Source organism: Dipodomys merriami, unplaced genomic scaffold (genome assembly GCF_024711535.1).
Source record: "Dipodomys merriami isolate MVZ:Mamm:240054 unplaced genomic scaffold, mDipMer1.0.p SCAF_1, whole genome shotgun sequence".
NCBI classification, from domain to species: domain Eukaryota; kingdom Metazoa; phylum Chordata; class Mammalia; order Rodentia; family Heteromyidae; genus Dipodomys; species Dipodomys merriami.
Genome location: NW_027202270.1, coordinates 138,023,467 through 138,048,715, shown reverse-complemented (window position 1 = coordinate 138,048,715; position 25,249 = coordinate 138,023,467). Strand labels below are relative to the sequence as shown.

General features: G+C 44.2%; 1 protein-coding gene across 1 annotated transcript in view; it reads left to right on the top strand.

Annotated features, from left to right (window-relative positions):
- Window positions 1-25,249, top strand: part of Prkch (protein kinase C eta) — a 233,546-nt gene that overhangs the window by 152,462 nt on the left and 55,835 nt on the right. Inside the window, exon 10 of the mRNA XM_070032205.1 lies at window positions 8,036-8,190. Coding sequence (XP_069888306.1) covers window positions 8,036-8,190 — 155 coding nt within the window. The remainder of the gene's footprint in view (window positions 1-8,035; window positions 8,191-25,249) is intronic.

Here is a 25,249-nt window from a genome sequence, read left to right as displayed (position 1 = left end):
TCTAACACTGGAAGACACGGGATCTGCTGGTTTCTAGCTCACCCACCCAGTTCTCCAAGCCACCCCTCCCATCCACCAGGCGGTGTCTTTTACCCATCTCTTACAGCAAGGCATTTCTCACCTTGACAATTTCTCTTTTCTCAGTTTTTGCACAGGGCACCAACTAAACTATAAACCTGGTTGTCTGAGCTTGGGTAAGAGACTCTGAGAAGCCTAGCTTGGTCCAAAAGCCTCAGCTTTTGCCCATGTGATCACTTGGGGGCAGTTCTCTGGGGAACCCATACCTACCAAAGAGCTTGCCGGGTCACCCTGCATCCGCCTCCTTAGAGTATCATCTTGTCATTTGTACCAGATTGGCATAACACTGCCTTGTACCCAGGATGCGATCTCTAACTTTGCCTCTTGGAGATGCTGGTCAAGTTTTAGCTCTCAAGAACAGATTTGAGGGGTTCCTGTTACTGAGAGCTACCATTCATTTAGGGAAGTTTGCTGATTGTTTGTTTGTTTGTTTGTTAATCCCCTTTGGACTGGGAGCCAGGGCAGATGGTTGGCCCAAGCTACAGCAGGCTCATGGAAGCTGGGCAGGTAATGACAGATAGTCTGTTCTTACCAGTACTATCTCGTTGACCTCTGGGTGTGTAACTTATACCAGGCAGCAGGTGAGGACAAAGGGATTTCTGCCTGGCTTTTATTCCCCATGCTCCATCACCCCATGTTAATGACTTGCCTTTGTGGTTAGTTGAATCATAGACCAGAGAGAGGCCAAGGGAGACAAAGGGCCTGGTGCTTGGCTTCAGCCTGGCTCCTGGACCTTCCAGGAGTCAGGGGAAGCTGTAAGGATCTTCAGGCTCAGCTTTCCCGAACTTCAGATTTGTAGAAGAACCAAAATGCTTATGTATGCAGGTTTTACCTACAGAAAAAATTCCCCTTTGCCATCTTTGCCTATGGTGGGATTTGGGAAGTGCTCCCCACCCTAGAAGTGACTCACAGCAAACTTAATCCATCACACTGTACCTCCCTAAGTACCGGATTCCCCTCCAAAATACTTCCTCCAGTTGTTCAGAGCTTGTGAGGCAGGGTTTAGTGAGTGGCCAGGAATGAGCGGTGCTAGGTCTTCAATAGCTCAGGCGGTGAGTGGAGTTGGGGGGTGAGAGGTAATGGTCCCCTCTCAGAACTTCACATGTGGTCTCTGCTTTGCAAAAGACATCAATCCAAGGTGGACACTCTCCTGGAGCTTGATGGGCTTAATTCCAGAAGAAGTAGTGATTTATACCTGCTATTGTTTTATTATACATGGCATGTTCCAAAGCTTCCTGAACCCCACAGCTGCCACCTGGCAGTGCCCAGGCACTGGGCTACAAAAGCCGAAGGTCAGTGATCCCCTTCACAAACCAAAGCTGAGACCCCACGGTTCCCAGTGGCAGGTGACCTAACTAGCCTTTGGGTTTTCTCTCCAAATGCTTGCTTATGACATTAGCACGTACCGTGAGACCTCACACTGCAAATCTCAGCATTTGGCAACCTGCCTTCTTTATAGAGCCTCTGAGCTCTGCCCCTTCCACATTAGCAACTGCTTGTCCCCCTCCTCCTCCTTCTATCCCCTCTGTCCTGACTCATGAGTCCTCACAATTGCTGCCAAATCCCATCCCAGCCTCCAGGCTGCGCAGGGAGGGGCCCCCTCTGGAGGGACCCTATCATGGCACTTGGGGGTGGGGGGGTGGAGGGTCTGTGTATCTGTGAGCAGCGTAGGGACTCATCTGGTTCAGGATGCTGGGGTTGAGACCGGGGCCTGGCACACAGTGTGACCAGTGAGTGTCCTTGTTGAGAACCTTAGAAGAGACACAAAAGACTTAGCACCATAGGAACATCCACCAGAACGCCATTCTAACGCCACTCCAACCTACCTGTCCAACCAGCCAGACAGCCTGGTTACTGCAGGCAGCAGGAAAGCCCTGAAGGAGCAAGGTGGTCTCGAATGGCCCTTAATACTGGACTTCAGGATGCAGAGAGCTGTCTTCTGTAACGTCTGCGTGAGTCACAACCCTGAAAGACAGCTTTAAAACTACATTTCTCCAAAAGCTTACCTTCCGTCTTAGAGGCCAGAAAGGTGACTTTGTTTTGCATCTAACGATAAGAGTAATAGGCACTCTTGGAAATCTTGAGAGCTACTGAAAAACGTAAAGAAATGAGTCATCCAAGACCCACACTGACTTCTGCCCCTGTGGAGGGAACTTGTGGGTTGTTGGTTTTGTGTGAGTGTGTGTGTGTATGTGTGTGTGTGTGTGTCCTTTCTGTGCATATTTGCTCTCTGGCTCTAGCTGAAACCATTATGTAACATTTACCACCATTCTTTTTTAACCCCGAAATACCTTTGTCAGAGCAGTAGTCCCACAGTTGCTGTTTACTGCACGCTTGACAAGGGACCCAATGACTGCTTAGTAAAATCTAATTTCTGATGATGCCTCCTCTCTCACCCCCATCTCTTTGCTCCCCGACCACTTCATGACCAGTGGATCCTCTTTTCTTTCTTGTTTTTATGTATTTTTTTTTGTTTTTATTAAGATGCTGTACAGAGGGGTTACCATTTATAAGTCAGGTGGTTAATTGGACATAAATCTCACAGACTTTCCTGACCAAGGTGGTTTTGAACTCTGATCCCCAGATCTCAGCCTCCTGAGTAGCTAGGATTACAAGCGTGAGCCACCAGCACCCAGCTCAAGTACATTTCTATTATGGACATTGTCATACTGGAGTTTGAACTCAGAGACTCAGACTTGTTAGGAAGGTGCTCTACCACTGAGCCATCCTCTAGACGGATCTTCTTCTCTAAACACTGGAGATTTTTGTCATTTATATCCCTCTCTGCAAGAAAAATCTTGGAGAAATTCTTGCCCATCTTTCCCCTAACCCTGCTCTGCATTGGGCATTTTAAAATAGGGTGAACAGAAATGCAAGTTAAATAGAGGGTTTCCTTTCTTTGCAGCCAAAAATAAGACTAACTTTACATAAGGGCCTTAAATAAATATTAACATAGTAAGCATATAAATATACCCAAGATAAGGTTCATACCTGTAATCCTAACTTCTCAGGAAGCTGAGATCTTAGGATCAAGGTTCAGAGCCAGCCTGGTCAGTAAAGTCTATGTGACTCTTGGCTCTAAATAATCACCAAAAAGCCACAAGTGGAGCTGTGGCTCAAGTGATGGAGCACTAGTTAACCTTGATAAGCATAAAAAGCTTGGAAACAGTCTCAGCCCTGAGATTAAATCCCAGGACGAGTGCATGCCCACTTATGTAAATGTGTATGCGCATAGACACACACACACACTTTTTGCTATATGATAAACATGGGGTTTTTGTAGCTTGTAATGTTATTTGAGATATCTGATAGGATGGACTTTTAAAACTTAAAACATTTTTGCATTCCTACTAGCTTGTTTTCTCTTTCTGCCTGCTTTAAGATTTGATTGTAGCTGAGTGCTGCTGGCCCACGGCTGTACCTCTAGGAGACTGCCATCTGAAGATCATGGTTCAAAGCCAGCCTGGGCAGGAAAGTCTGAGACTCTTACCTTGAATTAACTACCAAAAAGTCAGGAGTGGAGATATGGTTCAAGTGGTAGACTCCAGCCTTGAGCAGAAAAGCCAAGTGACAGCACAAGATCCTGAGTTCAAACCCCAGTATTGGTACACACACACACACACACACACACACACACACACACACACACACACACACACACACACACACACACACACACACACACACACACACACACACACACACACACACACACACACACACACACACACACACACACACACACACACACACACACACACACACACACACACACACACACACACTCAGAGTGTTGATTGTAGTCCTGTGAATGCAGGAGGTTAGAAATAAGAAGATGAGACTATTTTCTCAGTTCTAAACCCTAACATTCTCTCCCCTTGCTGTCTTCGAGGAGAAGGTTCCAGACCCTGTTTGTTATCTTGCTCTCTGCCTCTGAGGCTATGGATGGAACAAAGATACAGGGGGGAAGCTGGGCTCCAGTGGCACATGCCTATAATTCTAGCTATTCAGGGCTACTGGAAGTGCCAGGGTGGCTCAAGTGGTAGAGCGCTCATCTTGAGCTGAAGAGCACAGGGACAGCGCCCAGGCCCAGAGTTCAAGGCCCACGACTGACCAAAAGAAAAAAAAAAGATGGAGGGGAGAGCAAGACTAGAGAGTAGCCTTGTCAATCCTGGATCTGGAGGTTAGTCCAGGTCTGGGTTCTTTTTAGACTTCAGATATGAAAGTGTGTGTGTGTGTGTGTGCGCGTGCGTGCGTGCGCACCCACTGCCTCCCAAACTCCCTCAAGGATGTTAATTTACCCCGGCCTAGGCATGCCCACTGATCTATTGACCCAGTTTCTGTCATCCAGATGTTGTGAGCTGTTGGCAGTCACATCGGTGAGGAAGTGAACAGGCTGAAATGCTTGCTGAGGGACGCTGCAGGGGTACCTTTAGCACCTTAGACGTCCTCAGCCCTTCCTGCCTTCCCCTGTGTTGTCACACTCACTTCCTGTGCTTTGGAAGGTGTCTCCTGCCCAGTTTACCCAATGCCCCACCCATCTGCTAACTTGGAGAAAACTGGGGGACTGTCATTGCTAGTCAGTCCCCCGCTCTGCCACGCCTCTGTCAGTCACACTCAAAGGAGTAAGCTGAGTCATGCAGCTCACTATGTGTATGTGATTTTATTTGGCGTCCATTGGCCACCCTGAGGAGTTGTGTTGTTTTATATGTTTAGGGATCCTGCTATTCCTTTTCATGACTGTTATTGGGGGAGAGAAAGGGGGGTGGGAGTGATAGTTGATCAATACAGGGGCAGTGATTTTTTTTTCTCTCTTCCAATTAGAGTATTACTTAAAACCAGAATTAGGAGGTTACAGATCACACTGCTTCTGATAGGGATCTGCATGATCACCCAGAGATGAAATGGCAGGTGAGCGGTGACTGCAACTCTCCCCTCGCAAAGTCTGACAAAATGAAGCCAGGCTCTGCATTACATACGTCCTGGGCTAACACAGAATGGCCCCCATGCTTGCCTCCAGAAATTCACCAGTCCTAAGTAGACAGCAGTAATAAACCTGAGGCCTTGGTTCACAGGTCACTGGCTCGTCACCTACACAACCCCAATTCAGGCAAGCCCCTGCCTCTGTAGATTTGCCTGCATAGGTGACTTTTTAGTTTTTTCAACATGGTGTGTTTTATGCACCAGGCTTTCTGTGGTAGATCTGCTCCTGCTTTGTGACTGTGGTTTTCTTGGTTGGGCCCTAGCCCCTCCCTGAACACCTGCTAACCAGAGATTTTCCAGCACTAGTGGGAGGCAGGAAAGGAAGGAGGGAACAAGTGGTTCTTAGACATTCTTGAATCAAAACCTTTTACTCCTTCATCCTAAGAGTCATCGCAGTTTTTGTTTGTTGTTGTTGTTGTATTGTTATTTTTGTTGTTTTTGTTTTTTGGGTTTTTTGGAGTACTGGTACTAAAGCTTGAACCCAAGGCCTGGGTACTGTCCCTTAACTTTTTTTTCTTATGGCTGGAACTCTGCCACTGGAGCAATAGCTCTGCTTCTGGATTTTTGTGCTGGTTAATTGGAGATGAGTCTTACAGACATTCCTGCTTGGGTAGGCTTTGAACTGAGATTCAGAGATCTCAGCCTCTTCGGTACCATGAGGCAGCGGCGTCCATCTGAGTCATCACTTTTTTTGTTTTTGCCGTTCGTGGGGCCTGAACTTTGGGCCCAGGCACTGTCCCTCAGTTCTTCAGCTCAAGGCTAGCACGCTACCACTTGAGCCATAGCACCACTTGTGGCTTTTTCTGCTTATGTGGTGCTAAAGAATCGAACCCAGGGTCTCATGTATGCAAGGCAAGCACTCTACCACTGAGCCACCTTCCCAGCCCCATGAGACATCACTTTTTAATTGATTTTAATTGCATTCCTGTCATTAGACAGTCTTACTGTGCCCAGCCCCTATTACATCACATAGGTCACTGTGTGTGGGGGATGAGGGGGTACAAGGGTTTGAACTCAGGGTCTTGCACCTACTAGTCAGGTGTTCTACCATTTGAGCCATGACTTAGGCCCCTTTCCTTGTTTTTCCTTTAGTATTTTTTTAAATAAAGCCTCATGCTTGTGCCCTGGTCAGTGTCAGACTGCATTCCTCCTACTTTTGCCTCCTGCCTGGCTAAAATTACATGTGTGTACCGTCCCGCCTTGCTTGTTGGTCGAGATGGGCCCTTGCTGACTTTTTGCCCCAGCTTGCTTTGATATTCTTTTGGTCTCTGCCTCCAAAGTGGCTGCACAGGTCCTGTTTTAGGAGTTCATTTCTCCTGCAAGGGCAGAGTCTCTGCAGGCAGGGATGACCTCTTGCTCATTTGCATTCCCATGCTGACTCCCAGTATCTGATGGACTCAAGAACATTTCTACCATGGTGGATCCTTATAGCCTGCACGTGGACTTTGTGTGTGTGTGTGTGTGTGTGTGTGTGTGTGTGTGTGTGTGTGTGTGTGTGTGTGTGTGTGTGTGTGTGTTTGCTTTTTGTTTTGCCCACTTAGGAGGGCAAAAGCACATGTCCAGCATCCTTTATTTCTGAAATGCATGCTAAGTATGAATGAGGCTGCTCTGGTCCCTTACATAGCCTGCGACTTAGCTGGACCTAGAACTAAGGGCTTCTGATGCCTTCTGTACTTCTTACTGTTTTTTTTTAGATCCTGGTACTAGGGCTTGAACTTAGAGCATTGGATTTTTTTGCTCTACCACTTGAGCCACAGCCCCATTTCTAGCTGGCTAATTGGAGATAAGAGTCTCATGGACTTTTTTTTTTTTTGCCCGGACTGGTTTTGAATCATGATTTTCAGATCTCAGCATTCTGCGTAGCTAGGATTACAGATGTGAACCACTGGCGCTTCTCTACTACGTAGAATTACTGAACAGGGATCCAATGTCACTCTTCCCCTGAGAAATCTGATCCTACCAGACCACCCCTCTGCTCCCTGGCCTGCTTCTTTTACTTAAGGCTAGCACTCTACCACAGAGCTGCTTCTGACTTTTCCTGAGTAGCTTATTGGAGATAAGGGTCTCATGGACTTTCCTGCCTGGGCTGGCTTTTGAACCATGATCCTCGGATCTCAGTCTCCTGAGTAGCTAGGATTACAGGCATGAGCCACCAGCGCCCAGCTGTCAGGATGTTTCATAAAAACTTCCATTACAGTCTCTCCTCCCTGTTCTGTCTGATATGCGGAAATTAGAGCTACTATTCACACATGTGAGACCAAAAGAGGATATTCTTAGAAGAAAAACACAAAGGTGCCTAAGTGCCTCTTCATATTTATATAAAATGATATATATATTGAAACTCCAAAATATGGAAACAACTTCTTTTTTCCCTTTTTTTCTTTTATTTTTTAATTTTTGATTACTCTGTCTTCTTTACCTTATATATGGTGTATTCAAGTGTACATCTTCAGAAGGGTTGGGGGAAGGGCAAAGAAATTGAAGGAGAAAGGATGAAAACTTGCCACAGTGGAGCTCACTGGACACTGGTGAAAGTGAACTATACAACTTACGGGTAGAGACAGGAGGGAGAGACTAGGAGAGAGTGAGGGAAGGGAAGACACCATCCAAAGGAAATGTACTCATTACCTGACTCATGTAATTGTCATCCCTCTCTACATCACCTCTATAATAACAAAGTAAATTAATTTAAAAAAAACTAAAAGAGTTTGCATTTTATAATATATATCACTATGTATCAGACTAGCTACTGATAAAAGAAACTCTATGAGATGGAAAAACTAGGAGAAAATGAGAGAAGAGATGACATTGTCCAAAAAAAAAGAAGTATTCTTTAACTGACTTACGTAACGGTAACCCCTCTGTACATCGCCTTTATAATAACAATAAAAAACAATCCTCCCTTGCAAAACCCCAAGGCAGCCCAGCACTGACACCCTGTAGACTAACTGTCGCACCACATGCTTGCATCCAGGATCGCCTGTTTTTTGTGATGGAGTTTGTGAATGGAGGTGACCTGATGTTCCACATTCAGAAGTCCCGTCGCTTCGATGAGGCCCGCGCTCGCTTCTACGCGGCAGAGATCATTTCGGCGCTTATGTTCCTGCATGAGAAGGGCATCATCTACCGGTGAGTTGAGTCTGTCGCTTCCCCCATCCTCGTCCCTCTCTGCATCTCTCCTGGATGATGCAGAATCAGCGAAAGTCTTTTGGAATTCAATTCACAGAAGGTTTTCAGTGTCCACTAGAATAAGTGTAAAAAACTCAAAACACCAACGTGTGTTCGCCTCATTTGATAGTCACAGACTAGGCCTGAGGCTCAGGAGAGAGGATTGGTGGATCGGCAGAGCCTACCTGTGGGCCTTTCATAGCCAAGACCTGCGTACTTCTGAACACGTGCTTCTCCTTTTACCCTTTAACCACTGGGGCAAATTGGAGAACATGAATTCTTTCTGTTTTAAGGATCCATAGCCACTCTGAACTTTGTGCACTGAGTTGCTGTGGTGACAATCAGGACCGATGAAGTGGCTTGGCTAGTCAGGAGCTTAGAGTGACCTGCTGATGAGCAGTGTCCTGCTGGATGGTTTTTGTTACTTGTAGCGCCATTCCAAATACTATTTGATTCCATTTCCTGACACAGTCTTTTGATGACAATATAGTCTAATTTGAATGGGCTCAAAATCCAGCTTACGTCGTTAGAACTCCATGGACACCAAGTAAAAAGTTCAGCCAGAGAGAATGTGAGGGGTGGGGATCCAATAGTGCATGTTAGATTACTTTTATTATTCGTTTCCTCTCTTCTTCCCATTGTCAGAACCCCTCTATTCTGTCAATTACATTATAACTTCATTGCCATATGTACTCTTATAATGTAAAAAAGAAAACAACTTCATTGCCATATGTACCTCTTGTTTTCTTTTCCCCTCTAGAGGTAGCATTGTTTTTCCTTTGAGAAAACATCTCCCTTTGTGTTAGGAGCATGCATACTGAAGTAAAGAATTTCCTGAGCCAGGTATAGTGGCTGAAGGCTCTAACCCTAGCTACTTGGGAGATTGAGATTGGGGATCAGTTTGAAGCCAGTCTAGGCATAAAAGTTGGTAAGACTCCACTTCAACCAGTTGTGGATACAGTGGTACCTCTTGTCAGCCAGCACACTGGTTGGATACACAGTGGTCCTCTCAGCAATATAGCATAAATAGGAGGATTACAGTCCAAGCCAGCCCAGGCATAAAGAAAAATTCTATCTTGAAAATGACCAACACAAGAAGGTATTGGTGGAGTTGTTGAAGTGGTAGTATGCTTGTGAAGCAAGTGCAAGGCCCTGAGTTTAAAACCCAGTGCAAGACCCTGGGTTCAAGTCCTAATACCAAAAAATAAGAATCATAATTTCTTAACTGAAATTTGCTATTTATAAGCCACCATCTTTGCTCTGCTTACCACACAAATAAAGAGACTTCCACATTTAAGAATGACTTCTCTAGTGGGGCGTTGATGGCTCACACTGGCTGAGATCTGATGATCGTGGTTCAAAACCCACCTGGGCAGGAAACTCCATAAGACTCTTATCTCCAGTAAACCACTCTGAAAACCAGAAGTGGCACTGTGGCTCAAGTGGTAGAGCACTTGCCTTGAACTGAAGAGCTCAGGGATAGCCTCCCAAAAGAATGATTTCTCAACTTGATAAGTGTCTATTGTAAATCAAAATAGTACTGACAATAAGAGCTAAACTGTGCTAGATTTGTTCCAGAACGGAGACCTCACCTGTGCTTATATCCTAATCCCCTTTAATTATCATTATGTAACAGTAATATTAACATTGTTTAGATGAACAAGTGAGTTTTAGAAAGACTCAACAACTAGGCTACTAGCTAGTAGTAAAGACAGAGTTCAAGCCATGCTTATTTGTTTGTTTTTTTTGCCAGTCCTGGGGCTTGAGCTCAGCCTAGGCTCTGTCCCTGAGAATTTGTGCTCAAGGCTGGCACATTACCACTTGAGCTATAGCTCCACTTCTGGCTTTTTTAGTGTTGTTAATTGGAGATAAGAGTCTCACCAACTTTCTTGCCCCTGCTGGCTTTGAATCACAACCCTCAGATCTTAGCCTCCTGAGTAGGATTATAGGTGTGAGCCATTGACACCTGGCACAAACCAAGTGTGTCATCACTGTATTCTCAGGGATGTCTGGAAAATTGATAGCCTCATTAGAGGACAGCATTAAATCATGAAAATAGGCAAAATGAGGGGGGGCAGGTAAGCAGTGTGGCTTAAACTCCAGTTTCTTGATTCCTCTGGAGTTTGATGTAAGCACACACTGCATTAACACAAAATAATGGAAGCTAGCTTTCATGGGGTGCCTATTGCTTTCTCTGTTTCTCTTGTGCCACTTGGCTTAAAATGCAGAGCATGGGCACTAACTCATGTCCTAAGCTGTGTCAGTCCAACATGTTCAAGTTTTCGTCTGGTATCTGTGGCTCCATTCTGGGTAGTGATTTTTTTTATTTCCTTTTGGTCATGAATCTCGTGTTCAGATTCTGACTGATGGAGCTGACACTGAAGGGAGATTGTTTCCTTGGGATAAACTCAAATGCTATTTTTGTGGAGTGGATTTATTTCACAGGGTAAGTCAATTCTGTCCAGGCTGCTAGCTGGGATTCAAGTGGTAGGGGTAAGGCCCCGGATACCAATCCTTGTAATTCACATACCGTCAAAGGCCTATGTGGGTCATGGGGGTGTGAATTTGATTCAGGAATCCAGTGAGAAACCTGAGTGCATTAGATAGCCTCATTTATCATGCATGTCCCAAGACAGCACTCAGCAGAGCTCACATGATCTCCAGAGGACACTGCCAATCTAAGCAGAACTGTTGCTTGTTTGAGAGTTTGTTTTTATTTTTATTTTATGTTTTTATTTGTGTGTGCTGGTACAGGAGCTTAAACTCGGGGTCTTGCACTCTTACTCGGCTTTTTCTGCTTAAGGTAGCCACCTTACTGAACTATATCTCCACTTCTGCCTTTTGCTGATTAAGTGGAGATAACAGTTTGACAAATTTTCCTGCCTGGGCTAGCTTTGAACATCCACTCTCAGATCTTAGCTTCCTGAGTAGCTAGGATTATAGGTATGAGCTATCAGCACATGGTAGCTTGGACAGTTTCCCAGAACCAAGCCCTACAGAAAAGTTAGGGACACAAAGGAGATGCAGCCCACTGTCAGCATTGTAGACAGCCTCTCATGAACAGCGGTAGAGAAACATTCAGAGTCATCACTGACATTTCAGCTTCCAAGCGAATCAGCCCCCATTTGTTTTGCCATTTCTGACAAAGTGTGGAAGGCATTGGCAATATTTTGAAGGGTTTATAAAGGACGTGGATTAATTGTTTCACATGAAAGCCAGATACTGGTGGCTCACACCTATAATCCTAGCTACTTAGGAGGCTGAGATCTGAGTATCAGGGTTCAATGCCAGCCAGGGCAGGAAAGTCCAGGAGACTCTTATCTCCCATTAACCACCAGAAAACTAGAAATGGCGCTGTGTCTGAAAGTGGTAAAGCGCAAGCCTTAAGCAAAAGAACTCAGAGACAGTGTCCAAGCTCTGAGTTCAAGCTCCAAGACTGACAAAAAAAAAAAAGTTACACTTGAACACACAGTTCATCACAACATGCATTTGCCAGCCCATGAATCTGACCTCTTGGTGCCCTATGCAAGTCTTTGGCAGGCTGCATGCGTGATTATCCAGCTGCAAGTGCCTCCTGTGCTGTTTCTCTGCCCAAGGTCCAGATGTGGAACCAAGATACTACACGAAGGTTAGCAACCAGACTCCACACCTGCATGCCACCCTTATGCTACCAATACCAGAGCAGGTTAACTTTTCCCAAAAATCACCTTTGATTGCTCCTCATAGTGACAGAATAATCTCCATTTCATTTGATTCTTGCCTTTAGATTTAGGTGATACGTTCACAGTGGCTAGGTGACTGCCACTGCCTTGTATTGTCTACTGCTTTTTGCAAGTGTTCCGTGTGAGGTGGGAGGTATCCAGATTCCCACGTCATCTGAGCTTAGCTGGGTATAGCTTTGATTAGTGTGTCCATTGCAAAATCACCTCTACCAGGTGATAGCAAGGAAGTCTTGCTTCCTTGGCTGAGGATTCCCAGTTGTGTGATGGCTGAGTCTGTGGTAGATGTAACATGCTGAAGTCATGGCTCTTCCCAGCTCTCTCCCATCTGGAAAAATTGGAGCAACATCTGATTCCCATCTCCCAAGACCTCCCTTCTCTTTATTTCTCAGGAGTTTAGTGTTTGCTTGGTTTTTCTGTTTTGGTAGTACTCAAGTTTCAAACAGCATCTCCCTCAGTGTTATATGCTTTCCCACTTGGGTCATACTTCTACTCTCTTTTTGTGTTGGTTATTTTGGAGGTAGGGTCTCACTTTATGGCTGGCCTGGGCTGTGTTCCTCCTATTTTTGCTCCCCATATCACTGAGGATGTCCGTTATAGATTTCTGTGCCTAGCCTTTGATTGAGATGGAGTCTTAGGAAATGGCTGGCCTCAAAACATGATCCCCCCATCTCTGCCTCCCTAATAGTTAAGACCACCGTGCCTCACTAGCCCTCAAAATTCTTATCACTAGACTTACATACTTCCAAAATATCTCTCATTTGATGCCAGAATTTTGAAATGTTACTATGACCCCACCTATATTAGAATTCAATTCCATATTCATGTGATTTTTTTTTCCTATTCACTGTAGTAAGAAAATCCTTCCTTTTAGATAAACATGATACTCAAATTGAGTGGCTTTTTTTTTCTTCATTGTCCTTGCTGCTCTAAGAAGTAGGTTTACGCCGGGCACCGGTGGCTCATGCCTGTACTCCTAGCTACTCAGGAGGCTGAGATGTGAGGATCACGGTTCAAAGCCAGCCCCGGCAGGAAAGTGTGTGAGACACTTACCTCCAGTAAACCACTAGAAACCGGAAGTGGTGCTATAGCTCAAGTGGTAGAGCACTTGCCCTGAGCTGAAGAGCTGAGGGACAGCGCCCAGGCCCAGAGTTCAGGCCCCACGACCGACCGAAGAAGAAGAAGAAGAGGAGGAGGAGGAGGAGGAGGAGGAGGAGGAGGAGGAGGAGGAGGAGGAGGAAGTAGGTGTACTATTTTTTGATCTGCTTACTAACAAGACAGCTACAAACTGTCACTTGATATTTTATAGACCTTGTTTATTCAGAAAGTGCCAGCCATGGAAATACTTAGTGCATGAGTAACTTTCACCTCACATTTTGGCTCTGAGCCCTCCCCAAGACTTACACAGGTCACCTTCCTGTCTTCTCTCTTCTGTGCTCTACCAGTGTGGCCTCAATCAGTAACTATTCTCCCACTGTCACTAGGAAGTGATCACCATTCCAGGCAGGTCCTTTATAGTGTGTGTGTGTGTGTGTGTGTGTGTGTGTGTGTGTGTGTGTGTGTGTGTGTGTGTGTGTGTGTGTGTGTGTGTGTGTGTGTGTGTGTGTGTGTGTGTGTGTGTGCTGATACTGGAGCTTGATCAAACTCAGGGTTTCATGCTCTTGCTTGACTTTTTTTGCTCAAGGCTCTTGCTTTACCACTTGAGCCACATCTCCACTTCTGACTTTTTGCTGGTTAATGTGAGATAATAGTCTCTTGGACTTTTCTGATTTTCATCCTTGATCCTCAGATCTCAGCCTCCTGACTAGCTAGGATTAGAGGCATGGTGCCTGGATTCCTACCTCTATCTTCAAGAATTAGAGTTCAAGGAACTCTCTAAATAGCTTCCCAGCTTGACACGTTGCCCAAATGTATTCTTCCATTTTCCACAAGGAAAAATCTCAGCTCTTTCTGTTCCCACGCACAGCCCCCCAGAGGCCACTTAAAAGGGCTCCTTGATCATCAACTCTCTGCCTAGCTTGTGGATACAATGATGAACAACACCCAAAATATTCCCTGGTGATGAGGATGGGTCTCACTAGGGAGATCCCTGTCAGTCAACTGATCATACAAGCAGGAATTGCAGCTGTGCCCCGTGAAGTAAAGAACACAATGCCAATGCAGTGCAGTTCCCCATAGGGTGATTGATCTGGTTAAGGAAAGATGCAAGATTGTCCCGAAGAAATGGCTTCTGAGATGAGTTGGCTGGTAAGGAGGGAGAGAAGAACATGGAAAATAGAAAAAAACAAAAAAACAAAAAATAAGCAGCAGTTGCAGATGCCCATTTACAAGAAGAAGCCTGGCAATTTCAAAGACTGATAAGACTTCAAAGGTTACCCAAGGCCAAGTTCTGTAAAAGAGGAGGAAATTCAGATCTGAAATGCATGCATCATAGATGTTTCCCTAGAATGACTCATCTGCAGTCTGGTATATCCATCTCCAGACAACTAAACTTTTGAAAACTTGTGACTTCCTAAATTTTCAACTTACGGAGGACACGAATAGCTTAGCTAGGCATTTGAAGGCATTCAAGCAGTTTCCTCAATGAGGAAAATCCAGCTGAGACCAGAACAAATTGGCTGCACTGCAGTTTGTGCCAGGTGTCGTGTTAGGGGTATAGACACAAAGTGAGTAGATGTGGGTAGTCTGTCCTTTCAGGTTCTTTCTGTGGGGTGAGAGAGATGGTTCACAGACAAGTAATAAATAGCAAAGGGATTCCCAAACAGGGGGACCCCAGTGAATGGCCACTTAGCATAAAATATTCAGGCCAACTTCCTGGAGAAGGTGATTCCTGAGCAGAATATAGAAAGCTAGAATATGAACAAAGATAAGGAGAGTGCTTGGGGCTGGAGAGGTATAAACCTGAACAAAGCACAGATATGTCGGTGTCCCTTGTGACTGGATAGGTAGAATAGAAACACATGAATTGCAGTCGAGAGCCCAAAGCCCGAGGAATGGTGGAAGATAAGACTAGAGGGGTGGGAAAGGTGAACATATCCAAGGATTAACCAGACAGAAACATCAAACATCAAAAAACATCAAACATCAAAAAGCAGGAGGAGCTCAGCACTGGTGGCTCACGCCTGTAACCCTAGCTACTCAGGAGGCTGCGATCTGAGAATCATGGTTCAAAGGCAACCTGCAGAAAAGTCCTTGAGACCCTTATTTCCAATTAACCACCAAAAAGCTGGAAGTGTAGCTATGGCTCAATTGTAGAATGCCAGCCTTAAGCAAAAAGCCTAAGGGACAACATCCAGCTCCTAAATTCAATCCCTAGTTACACAGACACAGACACACACAGACACAGACACACACAGACACACACACAGGAAAGGCAAGGGGCAGGCAGTATAGCTCTGTCACAAAAGGCCCACGAAGTAGCCTGGGATCCAGGTTTCTATCTTGTGTCCCTCGACCTTCAAGGCTACCTCCTGGTCTACAATGTTTATAAAACTTGAAAATCATTTCTTCATTCCAGTTCCAGGTACTAAGAAGGGCCAAGGCACTCCTTCCAACTGTTGGCTTCCTTAATGGACCATCCTGAGATTCCACATATTTACCATGAAACTCACCAGAATGTGATCACATGGCTATATCTGGCTACAATGAGGTCTTACGAGGTAGTATTACAAGTGGCCATGTTCCAACTCGAAATCGGGATTCCATTATTTAGCTAAGAAACTGGTGGTACTGTACAAAAATTCTCTTCCGGGAAGCTTGAGCTGTGGGAGGTAAAGGAGCATGGGAAGGATTTTGAGCAGGTACATGATCTAGTAGGTTTCTATGTTACATGTTTTGGGTAGAGCAGTAAATGTGGATCTGAGCATGGTGGGTAGCAGGTGGCAGCAGGGTGGGGTGGGGGGTGGGGTCAATTTAAGGTAGTTCCAGGGTCCCAGGTGAGAAATAATGGAGACGTGAACTAAAGGAAGTGTGGCCAGGCTGAAGAGAAACTGTAACAGAGACCTTAGGGACTAAAATAAACAAGTGGGTGCTGGCTGGATACTGGGGTGAGGAAGAAACAAGGAGTCAGTGCTAGATGTCTAGCTAGAGGTTGGATGGTAGCATTAGCTGGAAAGAGCTTGAGAGATCAAGAAGAACTCCCAAGGCAGAGGAGTTTTAGGAATGCTGCCTTCAGGCATGTGAGGTAGACTCCATGGAGATGACCAGTGTGTAGGAGTCGGAGGGAGTCTGAACCCAGCCCAAGGAAGATGATGGCTAGAACTAAATATCCATATGTTATCACCAGGACATGACTGCTAATTCGGGTCATGTGACAGGGTGTGCTCACACAGTGGGACAGGCCCTTGGGGAGCCAGATCCCACCTCTGAAATCTATTTTCTTTATATTTCAGCAGTGTTTTGAAATTATCTATGACTGGTACACTTACATATTTATCATCAATCCTGGAGGTAATTTTCTGATTTTGGAGCAAAGCAGCTGAATTCGCTTTGAGTTCAGCTTGGAGTTCTTCTGTGGAGACTGACATTTTTTAGGTTAACTTGAGGGGAAATTGAGGCATGTATACCTTCGGGGCTTACTATCAGCAATAAAGTTTCTCAAAGGACCCAGATTAATGGCAGATAAACACTTAGGCCTGGAACACTTTGTTTTTCTGTACTTTATATATTAAATCAAAGTCATGGTCTGGGTACACCACCTTGGGGTTTGGCATTTAACATCCGTAAAAGCAGTGGAGCTAATTGATAAATGTGTTCATGGATTTCCCTGGCTAATGAGATCAATTCACCAGTTTTGTTCTTCATCACACTAAATTGAGCCTGCAACCTGTTTCTTCATTCTAGTTACAAACAACCTTGGATTTATTGGCCTGGCAATAAAAACACAGCCAATTGATCTTTGTGTACTTAGATGGATGAATACTGCTTTTCAAAAAAATTGATTGAAGTGTATAGCTCAAAAAATGTTTGTGAAATGCCTGCCCAATATTAAGATTTTGGTCAGACTCCTGAGTAATAAAAAAGAGACAAAACCTGTGCTAGAGCTTCAGGTTTGTTTGTGCCTTTAATAAATATTTGTTGAGTACCTACTGTATGCCAGGCACAGCTCTAAGTGAGAAACATGCAGGAAATAGACAAAAATCCTTATCCTCAGGTAGCTTAAGTTCTAACAAAACTTATCAAACAAAAAAGCTTAACAAAGGGCAGAGAAGGTGGTTCATGCCTGTAAGCCTAGCTACTCTGGAGACTGAGATCTAAAGATGGCTGTTTGAAGCCAGCTTGGGCAGGAAAGTCCGTGAGACTCTTATTTCTAATTAACCAGCAAAAAATACAGAAGTGGAGCTGTGGCGCAAGTAATAGAGCACCAGCCATGAACAAAAAAGCTCGTGGCCGCACCCATACCCTGAGTCTAAGCCCTCGTACACATGCACACGCACTCTAAAACTGTTTTCCTTCAGAAATATTTTCTTAAAGTCTCTTAGTGTGTTTACTTTAAAAATTGCTATGTATAGTCATGCATAGCAGAACAATACTGGCCAGCAATGGGTTGCATCTATGAAGTAATCCTGTAAAATAATAGCACCCACTGACAGTGTAGCTTTCTAAGTTTATGTAATAGTTCATTCTCTGATTTTTACACAATGATGCAATTACTTAGCAGCACATTTTGGCAATATATACCCTTTGTTAAGGTGTGTGTGTGTGTGTGTGTGTGTGTGTGTGTGTTAAGGTGTGTGTGTTAAGGTGTGTGTGTGTGTGTGTGTGTGTGTGTGTGTGCGCGTGCCAGTCCTGGGGCTTGAACTCAAGGCCTAGGCACTGTCCCTGAGCTTTTGTGCTCAAGGCTATCACTCTACCACTTGAGCTATTGCTCTACTTCTGGGTTTTTGGAGGTTAACTGGAGATAAGAATCTTATAGACTTTCCTTCATGGGCTGCTTTTAATTGCAATCCTCAGATCTCAGCCTCCTGAGTAGCTAGAATTACAGGTGTGAGTCTATTTTTTCACTTACTGTATCATGACCATTTTGCCCCATCATGAAGTTATAGCCCTGTTTTTTTAATCCAATATTAAGTGATTCAGAGTAGTCTAGCATATGAACCTGTCTGAGTTATGCTAATTAAGTTGATTTACTAATACTAGTACTGAAGCAGGCATATATCCTTGCATATATCTATTCAATCAGCCTTTGATTCTTCCCCTAGAGGAGATTCCTGGAGATAGGCATACATGTTGATACAACTTCTAAGGCTGGTATCCTGGATAACAGCCAGGGCTTCAGGGTTTATTGGAACTGAATTTGTCTTGGCTTTGCCACTTCCTAGTTGTAGGGTCTTCAACAAGTGTACCTTAGCGGAACCTCAGCTTCTTTACAGATAAAATAAAGATTCTAGACATGCCATTCTGAGAGTAGTTACTACATTGAATTGGGAGGCATGTGTAATGCCTGTGGTCCAGGGCTTGTAAGTATACGCTTTCTGAGCATTTGTCCTCTACCACAGTTGGAATGAACACCAAAGCACTAGTCTTAATGGTAGGTAGTGGGGTTATGTTGATAGTACACAGAACTTAAGAGCACAATCTGATCCATTTTGGTACACGTAGTCACAATTGTGTGATCAATACTTCAGATAATATGTAGAATATTTCCCTCTCCCAAGGGCGCTTCCTGGCACCTCCCACCCCTGCCTCAGGCATGCAGCGATTCTGATGAGATGGGGTGTAGATACCCATATCAAAACTATAGATGGTCCTATGAATCACCGCTCTGTGGGTTTTTCAATGGAGTTGTGAGTGTATACTCAGAAGAACCCTTCTCAAAACCAACCCCTCATTGGAGTCAGGCTCACTGCCAGGAGAGGAACCATTGCTTTAAAGAGGTGAAACACCAGTACATCAACTCTCATAGATAGGTGTTCCTTTCCTTTGACTGCTTTGCGAAGGGTTCTCTACTGACTATGGATGTGGCTCAAGTAATAGAGCCTAGCAAGTGCGAGGTTCTGAGTTCAAACCCCAGTCCCACCAAAAATGAAGAAAGAAAGAACAAAATAAATTACCACAAGTAGTTTTACATGAAATGAATGCTATTTTAGCCAGGTGCTGGTGGCTCACACTTGTAATCCTATCTATTCAGGAGGCTGAGATCTGAGGTTCAAAGCCAGCCTGGGCAGGAAAATATGTGAGACTCTTATCTCCAATTAATCACCAGAAAACTGGAAGTGGTACTGTGGCTCAAGTAGTAGAGTGCTCACCTTGAGCTGAAGAACACAGGGAGAGCTCCCAGATTTCAAGCCCCACCACCAACAAAACAAAAGCAAAAACAAACCAAAAACAACAACAACAAAAAAAACAACCCAAAAAGAATGCTGTTTTAAAAAGCTCTCTCATTCTTGTACATGCTGTTGTGGTTTTCAACATGGTAATAAACACAGGTGGCTTGCTGGACCAGCCAGGTTCTATAGAGCCTCGTCCTTCAGGTTGGTGTCAGTCCTTGTCTGTGAGTCCCAGTTCAATAGAAGCCCCAAACTTATTGCCATCTCAGGCTGCCAAAACATAGGCTGGATGCCCTGAATGACAGAAATTTATCTTCCATCTTTCTAGAGGCTGGGAGTCTAAGACTATGGTGCAGTTTCATTCAGTTCCTGGTAAGGGCTTGTCTTCTTAGTCTATAGAGGGCCCTCTTCTCTGGGACTTTACATGGTCAGAGAGAGAGAAGAGGAGAGAGAAAGAGAGAGAGGAGAGAAGAGAGAGAGAGAGGAGAGAAAAGAGGGGGGTAGGAAAGGGAGAGATCATAGACTGTCTTATGAGGGCACAAGTCCCATCATGGTGACCTCTCCTGTGACCTCAGCTCATTAATGATCTCACAGAGGCTCCATCCACACATTACAGATGAGGACTTCAATTTACAGATTTTGGTAAGACAAAGATTGGCTCATCCATATGCACATTCAGTTGTTTAGTGTTTTCAGTTACATTAGGGAAGATGCTTTGGTTTAATAGCACAATGTCTACCCAGAATGTGTACCAAAATGATTTTAGCCCTGAAGACATCACCTACTGGAGCTGAGCATGGAGTGGCCTGGCACCGGAGAGCAGTTTGAGGGTCAGCCGAAGGCCTTGGCATTCTTTGGGTTCACTGAAGCACATCCATCTCTTGGATCCCAGTATTAATTCAGCTGTAGAAGTTGCTGAGTAGAATGCATCATTACCTTTTGAGAAATAGTCTACAACTTGTACTTCAAAATACAGGGTTGTTTTCCCCGCTTTGTGTGCAAATGTCAAGTCTTACTGTTCAATAAATGCCCTAAGTAGAGATATAAATTGGTACAAATACCCTGTTACTGTTTGGCATGAAGTTAGTGAAACCAGATAGTGCAACAAGTTAGTGAAATCAGATAGGCAGATGGAGGACAGTGTCCCTGGACTGGCTCCAAAGGCATTGGATTACGCAGATGACAGGAAGGGGGCAGTTTGGCTGTGTGGCCACTCATCTCTCTGTTTTCTACCTTGGCACTGTCCCTCCAGCCTTCAGAGAGTTCATGTTAAAGTGCTCTTTCGCTGCACAATTACTCCAATATCATTTTTGGCACCTCATCAAAATTTACTTTCTTCTACTGATGAACCTCTAGAACTCAAGGTTAGAAAGGAGTTCAACGTTATATACTCCTCCTCTTTCACTGCGTGGTTATCTGACAGCCTGCTGAGCCATCAGTTTTTCTATGCTTACACAGCTTCTGAGCAGAAAGGAGCTTATTTCCTTCACTTTGAGCATCAGTGGCTGCTGGAAATGTCTCCTCTATGTGACTCAAACAGAATCTCCATGTAGTTTTCACATTGACTGGTTATAGACCATCTTTAAAGGGTAGACTGAAAGTATGCAAGTCTTTTACAAGAAAATCTTTCATCTGAGGCACAGCATAGAGATAGATGGGGGGAGGAAGGAGGAGGGGAAAGAAGAAGAAGAAAAATGAGGAGGAGGAGAAGAAAAGAGGAGGAGGAGGAAGAAGGAGGAGGAGGAAGGAGGAGGAGGAGGAATGGAGGGAGAAGGAGGAAGAAGAAAAAGGAGAAAGAAGAAGAAAAAGGAGAAAGGAGAAAGGAGAAAGGGGAAGAAGAAGAAGAAGAAGAAGAAGAAGAAGAAGAAGAAGAAGAAGAAGAAGAAGAAGAAGAAGAAGAAGAAGAAGAAGAAGAAGAAGAAGAAGAAGAAGAAGAAGAAGAAGAAGAAGAAGAAGAAGAAGAAGAAGAAGAAGAAGAAGAAGAAGAAGAAGAAGAAGAAGAAGGGGAAGAAGAAGGGGAAGAAGAAGGGGAAGAAGAAGAAGGGGAAGGGGAAGGGGAAGGGGAAGGAGAAGAAGGAAGAAGGAGGAGGAGGAGGAGGAGGAGGAGAAGGAGGAGGAGGAGAAGAAGGAGAAGAAGGAGAAGAAGGAGAAGAAGGAGAAGGAGAAGGAGAAGGAGAAGAAGGAGAAGGAGAAGAAGAAGAAGGAGAAGGAGAAGAAGAAGGAGAAGGAGGAGAAGGAGAAGGAGAAGAAGGAGAAGAAGGAGAAGGAGAAGGAGAAGAAGAAGAAGAAGAAGAAGAAGAAGAAGAAGAAGAAGAAGAAGAAGAAGAAGAAGAAGAAGAAGAAGAAGAAGAAGAAGGGGAGGGGGAGGGGGAGGGGGAGGGGGAGGGGGAGGGGGAGAGGGAGGAGAAGGGGAAGGGGGAGGGGAGGGGGAGGGGAGGGGGAGGGGAGGGGGAGGAGGGGGAGGAGGAGGAGAAAGGGAGAAGGAGGAGGAGACTTTTAGATCTTTGAAGGCAATATGAGTCTCTCAGACTAGTTTAACCTGTCAAGAAAGGAAGTTCTGTCAACCCAGTATTGCTTAATCTTGCTGTTTTCACAGTCATTGATTTCTGAGCAATTGCTTGCATTCTAGATACTTGGATTGATATTCAGGTGATGTGTACATTGTGTGTGTGTATGTGTGTATATGTGTGTGTGTGTGTGTGTGTGCATGCACATACATGTGCACACGTGCCAGTACTGGGCTTGAACTCAGGGCCTGGGTGCTCTCTTTTTTTACTCAAGACTGGTGCTCTAACACTTGAGCCACATCTCCACTTCTGACTTTTTGCTGGATAATTGGAGATGAGAGTCTTATGGACTTTTCTGCTCAGGCTGGCTTTGAACATTGATCTCTGATCTCAGCCTCCTGAGTAGATAGGATTATAGGCCTAAGATACTGGCACCCAGCATACATTTTTCTCATAAAATCAGATCCATCTTAAATAGTAGATGGTTACCAACAGGAGTCCTGCTTTTAGTATAGCTTGTGTTATGGCACCCAGCTAGCACTTAGTCTTTAATGCATCTTGCTAATGCTGCATCTAGGATAGCAAGCATGGTGTGGAAGTTAATTGATGGTGTAATGATTGCAGAAGAGTGTGTTCTAACTTTTCTTTTGTGTGAATTTTAAGATAATTGAATCCCCACCTACATTTGTGAGTCCTGCTTCAGCTGCTGTGTCTGTGAAATCAGAGCAAGTAGTCATAATTCTCAGACTAGGGGGCTCTCTGTGTCCACTCTACTTGAAAAGGTGAATGGCTTTCCACTCAAATCGCTCAGCATGACTTGCTAAAGATGAAGCACAAGATGAGCACAGGTATGAAGAGAAGGGAGACAAAGAAATCACTTGGGAAGATGTTGGTTTAGAGGTCCTTCTCAGAGCTGGGAAGGCCAGGCTCATGTCTGAGACAATGGCTGTAAACAGTAGATTGCTTCATGGAAAAGAGTGAACTGAAGCAGTACTGACTTACTAGAAGACTTTGGGATCCAACCATGATATTAGATAAACACTAATTTCTTTTTTTTGGGTGGGGGTCCTGTCATGGGGCCTGAACTCTGGGCCTGGGCACTATCCCTCAACTCTTCAGCTCAAGGCTAGCGTTCTACCACTTGAGACACAGCGCCACACTTCTGGCTTTTTTCTTTTTGCTTATGTAGTGCTGAGGAATCGAACCCAGGGCCTCAGGCATGCAAGGCAAGCACTCTACCACTGAGCCACCTTCCCAGCCCCAACACTAATTTCTTCAAGCCTCAGTTCCATGATCTGCAGCCTTGGGATAAGAGTTCAGATACCACACATTGTTATTGTGAAAGTATTTTTGTGTGTGTATGGCTTGTCTCAGTGTCCAAAATCAAATAGTGCTGCATACCCTATTTTATAAGTTATTGATTGATAGATAGATAGATAGATAGATAGATAGATAGATAGATAGATAGATAGATAGATAGATAGATAGATAGATCTCCAGGGAAGAAACTTGAACAGTAAACCCATTTAAGAAGTAGACAGATTTGTGGAGAGATGGTTACATAAAGAGCTGGACATGATGGCCCATGCCTGCAATTTTAACCACTCAGGAGGTTGAGATCTGAGGGTCTCAGTTCAAAGCCAGCTTGAACAGAAAAATCACTGCGACACTGATCACTAATAAACCAGCAAAAAAGCTGCAAACAGTAGAGTATCAGACTTGAGTGAAGAAGCCAGGAGAGAACACTAGGTGTAAGTTCAAGCCCCAGTATCAACACCTAACCCCTGAAAAAAGTATGGTGGAAGAAGAAATATAAATATCCATGTACAAGCATGCAGACAGGAGATGTGCCCAGGAGAGTCTCAACAGTCATAGTAGTCCACATCTGTAATCTCAGCTACTCAGGAGATAAAAATCAAGGGGATCATAGTCAACGCGAGCCCAGATAAAAAGTTAGCAAGACTCATCTCAACAAACAAGCCAGGCACTAGTTCATGTCATTAAACTCAGGAGCATAGGGAAGAGGATCATTGTCTAAGGCTGTCCCTGGACAAAAATGTGGATTGTGTCTGAAAAATAACCTAGCAAACATGACACCTTTAGTGCAAACCTACTATTGTCAAAAAACAGTAGTAACAGTAACTAACAAAACCCAAGAAGCTCATGATCTTCCTTTCATTTGTTGTGGCTATATTAATACTACATGCCCAGCTTTTCCTTTCTCATTCATTTTTATTGGCACAGGGCATAACAATGTTTGTTTTGTTTTCTTTCTAGCAAACTGAGCCAGTATTTGTCCAGAAGAATTCAATGGGGATAAGTGGCAGGAAGGACTTGAGTATTCAATTGATGGAAGACCCATGCCATTTTCCTTTAATGCTAAAATTCAAGTCAATGCATGTATATGACAAAGGGGCAAACTTCAGGCTTTCTGAAAAAATAATGTCAGTGAAAGCTAAGTCCTCCTCATAACCCCGTCCCTCACCTCCAATTCTTCTTCCTCATCCCGTGTCCTTGTCTGTCCTTCCAGAAATAGTCTGTGTATTCATAGGCTCAGTGTTTGAATAGTTCTTGTTAAAAAAGCGATAGAATTCTATACTAGAGAACAGATAGTCTTCTTGAATGAGATCTAAATCCTTATAGCTAGGTAGTGGGCAAGCTATCTTTTTTTGTTTTTCCTCAAAGAATCTGGTAGTAGGAGCTTAAGGCCTGTAAGATTCTACTCTCTCTTGTTGAAGAAACAGTACCAGTTTTTCTAGATCATGCCACAAGCTTATGGAAGGTTATTGTAGTGACCTAGCTTCCAAAAGATGTTTCTCCCAACACTGGCTGTAGAGTGATCACACCAGCCATTGTTTTTAACTGGGTTAAAGTGTAGCAGCAGGCATTCTACCATGGTTGTGTAGTGCCTTGTGTCATGCAATGATGACTTGCTCATTCACCAGGGAATTCTCAAATACCTTTCTATGCAAAACTCTTAAAAACCCATTGTAACCATGAGATGTACAAAACACTGTTGAAAATGAACTTTGCAATTTGTGGGGGGTAGGGAGAGAGGATTTGGGGAGGTGGAGAGGGAAGGGATGGTAGGGGAAAAACAAAGGAGGAGATAACAATACTCAATAGGAAATGTACTCATTACCTTACTCATGTAACAGACTCTGTACACTATGTTTACAATAAAAAAGTATTTAAAAAACAAAACACTTTTGACCAAAACTCCCAAAGGTGAAACATTTAAAACCAGGGAGTTGGAACACCCACCCCAGATTTTGCAATGAAGCAAGAGAAGGTTTGAAATCTCAGTTTGATTCAGCAATGAAATATATGCCCCTCCCAAATTCACCCAATGAGGATTTTAACACTCCTTTGACAAAAAAATGGGACTGAGCAATGAAAGTAGGCAGGTGACAGTGAGTCATGAAAGGCACTTTTTAGAGAAACAAGTCTTGTCATCAGGAGCATAACTGAGGTACTGGCAGCTCCTGTGTTGATTTTTGAAGTTAAAAAAAAAGAAGAGGGAGGA